The sequence below is a fragment of the Strongylocentrotus purpuratus genome, unplaced genomic scaffold, assembly GCF_000002235.5.
Source record: "Strongylocentrotus purpuratus isolate Spur 01 unplaced genomic scaffold, Spur_5.0 spur5_scaffold_4, whole genome shotgun sequence".
Classification (NCBI taxonomy): Eukaryota; Metazoa; Echinodermata; class Echinoidea; order Camarodonta; family Strongylocentrotidae; genus Strongylocentrotus; species Strongylocentrotus purpuratus.
This window is the reverse complement of record NW_022145610.1, coordinates 15952370-15955946: the sequence shown is the minus strand read 5'-3', so window position 1 is coordinate 15955946 and position 3577 is coordinate 15952370. Positions and strand designations below refer to the sequence as shown.

Below are 3577 nucleotides of genomic sequence, written 5' to 3'. Positions count from 1 at the left end.
CCCACACTCGGTAGCTTCCAAACACCCTCGGTTACGCCTTGGGCGTGTTAGACTGTTCCAAAGGTACCTTGCGTGGGTAATTCTTACTAATGCACTCACTGTATAACAGTGCACTGTAATTATTTGAACAGTTGTAATAGTCATATTTATAAGATGATGACGTAGATCCTAATCAAATGATTGGTTGAAAGCGTACACGTGACCTGGCATTTATTTTGCCTAACGCGTAATTTGGGTAATGACCGGTCATTACCACATCTAGCTAAAATTAGCGCAAAATAAGCGCGACACAAGTCAGAGGTTAAATATCAGACGCGCGCAAGGCAAGGTACGCCTCAATTTGCGCTTATTTTAAACAATGGGTTATGTAAATGAGATTTTTAACCATGGGATAGATTTGTGAATTCGGACCTTTACGTTACAGATGAGGGCGATTGATCAAATAACAAGGATCCACGTTATAATTTTATAAAACCAATAATACACATCATTTTGTTCGGGCATTAGTAAAATTACCCACACTCGGTAGCTTCCAAACACCATCGGTTACGCCTTGGGCGTGTTAGACTGTTCCAAAGGTACCTTGCGTGGGTAATTCTTACTAATGCCCTCACTGCTGTGTATTATTTGTATATCATGATACATAACATTAGCATGCATATAAACGTGGATGTGAATCATAATTCACGTGGTATATCATCTGGAAGAGGTAGAAAAAGAGACTGTTCTAGGTCATCCAGGCGAACCCGACTGGACGTCGTTCTGTAACCTAACCGCTTCATAATGTCTCCACACTCTTTCTCTACTTGCAAAGCCTCCTCGGCCGTCATCAACGTTCTCCATTTGAAAGCTGCTTCAGAAGAGTTCTTATGCGACCCGTAGAGCCTGTCTCCGCCTTTGACGTCACCTTCCGTATTGTTCGCTACCCATCGTCGTACTTTATCGGGAAGATACATATCGAAGTAGCGGTAAACGTCTTCGGTAACCCTAAGCGGTGTGGCCGCGTAGTCCTCGTAGCGGATCAGCTTGTAGCGGCCTTTCAACCAATCAGGTTGCTTCTGCGCTAGCGTGATGGTAGAATCCAGCCATTTACAATACGCTGGCATGGTGTTGAGAAGTGGGAACACATCTGAAGTCTCCATTAGACCAAGTATATCCAGTCTCGTCCCACGCGCTATAGGCGACTGGTAGTGGTGGTGATGTAATGACATTGGTCTCCTTCCTTCACCGGGAAAAGGATTCGCGACGCGGTCGTCATGCAATACGCGGTGGCGGTAACCGCGAGCAGCTAACCGCCGTTGCATGGAATTACTGTCTACGGAGTAAACTTGACGCCGTGAGTTCGCTACTCCGCGGGGGTCTCGTATAAGATGTAATATTTTAACATTCACCGTGTCTTCTTCAATGAGTTTGAGCAGTAGATTTAGGTCCGCACGAATGGTCTTGATCCCTCTGTACTTCTTAAACTTACGACATTGATGACGTAGCATATTCGAGGTCGCGTGTTTACAAGAACTCGTCATAGCGCATGCGGGTTGGATCATACTACTGCGAAATCCTCCGCCGACTGGCCACTTCATTATACTGGAGATGAAATTGGGCGGGAATTCACAGGAGCTAATTTTGCGCAAGAGAGAACTAGCCGCCGTAGTAAAATGCGATTTGTGGATAGTTCCTTTCTTGCTCCAATCACACACTGCGTGCAGGGGCTCAAAGAGAAATCCTATTGACGGGTTCTGATTAAAGATTTCACCAATGAGAGTTGAACCTGTGCGCATGCGTCCCATTAATACAATAAAAACTGGTTTCTCGGTTATTGATCTTATTTTTTCTTTAGTCCTGTCTTTCTTATTTTGCGAGTTATCAGAATGAAATATTGGACTAGTTCTTTCAGATTTAATTTCAGAATCTGATATATTTGATACAGAGGACTGCCTTGTATTTTGTCTGGTATGTGTTGATTGTAATTGGTCCACCCAGTCTCCGTCCGAGCTGTCAGACTTATGTGATGGAGTCGAAGAAGTCGAAGATGAAATGTTACTTATTATAGGATTACGAACTATTTTACGAATTGGAAAAGGATTATCCGATGTTGTCCTGTCATTTTGCTCTACACCGGACGCAGGGGTGGAATATACCCTGCGATGCGGAACTGACAAAGACATGTATGCTGTGTTGCGGGACGAAGCGGTCAGATCCAACGTTTTCTGCATACGAGTCCTTGCTTTATGTTCATCACTACTCGCGTACATCGTTCCAGCGCCGATGCGTGATGTGAGGCTTCCGAAGGCTAATAAAGAAACGAGAGTCAGAGCGAAGAAAGCGATAAAAGGTTTGACCCATTTACGAGTCATGAATTCCCCTAGAGCCATACCGGTGACGACGAAAACGCCTAAAGGCTGCTTGCCATTTTCACTATTTCGGCCACAAATACTTTCGAGAGGCTGTAAATGCAGAGGCGAAATGGAGCCCACATTTACAATATTTTATTACAATATCAATTTGCGAGAACAAAACGACGAAAACAAATTTTTCCTTCCATGGATAACAAGCGCGAAATCGACGTGTGCAAATTGAAGAGCGAAATCCGTGAAGATAATGATTCCTGCATTTCATAAAATGAACATCGTAATATCGCTCGGCAAAGTCCGTTTACAAGTCCCGTCGAGCATATTTTAACACTGTCAATAAATAGGCGTTAAAAACATCCACCGGATATTTATACTTTGGAAACAAATCATGAGCACTCAATCATCTGAAGGTCGGTCAAGTATAACTTTCATCTGAACGTTCTTTCATTACTAATGCGGTTGTTTTCATCGCCTCCTGTGGAATTAATCTTGGTGATTGGCATTGATATGGAATGGCGCAGAGTTCACCCGCCGAGAGCAGTTTGGTCCTCGAGTCACTGTTCCCCCCAAACCCCGTCACTTGATGAACAATCGATCATGGGTCATGGGTAACATTGCCTCAAATATAAGAAGTGAAAGGTTAGCTCAGACTTATTTAGCTGAGATTGTAATTTCCCGTGTAATCCATCCGTTCAGCGCTGAAGGGGAAAGTAGTTATATACGCAGGCGGTTGTCTAGACGAACGTTTAGATCCGTTTTTCGGATCAAAAGGCGAATTCATAGGGGTGATGTGAGGGACACCTCGAACTACTGAAAAAGAGTAAATCCTTTTATGAGAATGTGAGATGGGTAGTCTGCCAAATAGTTGATGGTTTCAGCGTCTAGGTCGCTACTTTAAGACACGAACATTGACGCTCACAATACAAGTTTTAATCATTTAGAAATTTACCACGTTTCCAATACGTATCGCAATCATCAGTCTGTGAGAGAGAGATCAGACATCCGACGATTCATAATATTCCCGTCCATGGACTCTTTTAAAGGAGAATCGAGTGAACACAAAAATCCTCCCCTGCAATGATCCTGGAAAATATGAGTTGGGGTGTGGTCAAAGGTCAGGTTGTAAATATGTGCGTACAAGTTTAGGATTTTACAATCTCGTTTTGATAATGTCCTACAAGCATTATCTCTAAGATACAAAAACACCAATCAACTCTACTTCCTGA

The 3577-nt window shown here is 43.3% G+C and overlaps 1 protein-coding gene across 1 annotated transcript; it reads right to left on the bottom strand.

Annotated features, from left to right (window-relative positions):
- Nucleotides 1–677: 677 nt before the first annotated feature.
- Nucleotides 678–1490, bottom strand: LOC115929052 (carbohydrate sulfotransferase 1-like). Its single transcript, XM_030997171.1, has one exon. The coding sequence runs from the start codon at nucleotides 1488–1490 to the stop codon at nucleotides 678–680; it is 813 nt and encodes a 270-aa protein (XP_030853031.1).
- Between the last annotated feature and the right edge of the window lie 2087 nt (nucleotides 1491–3577).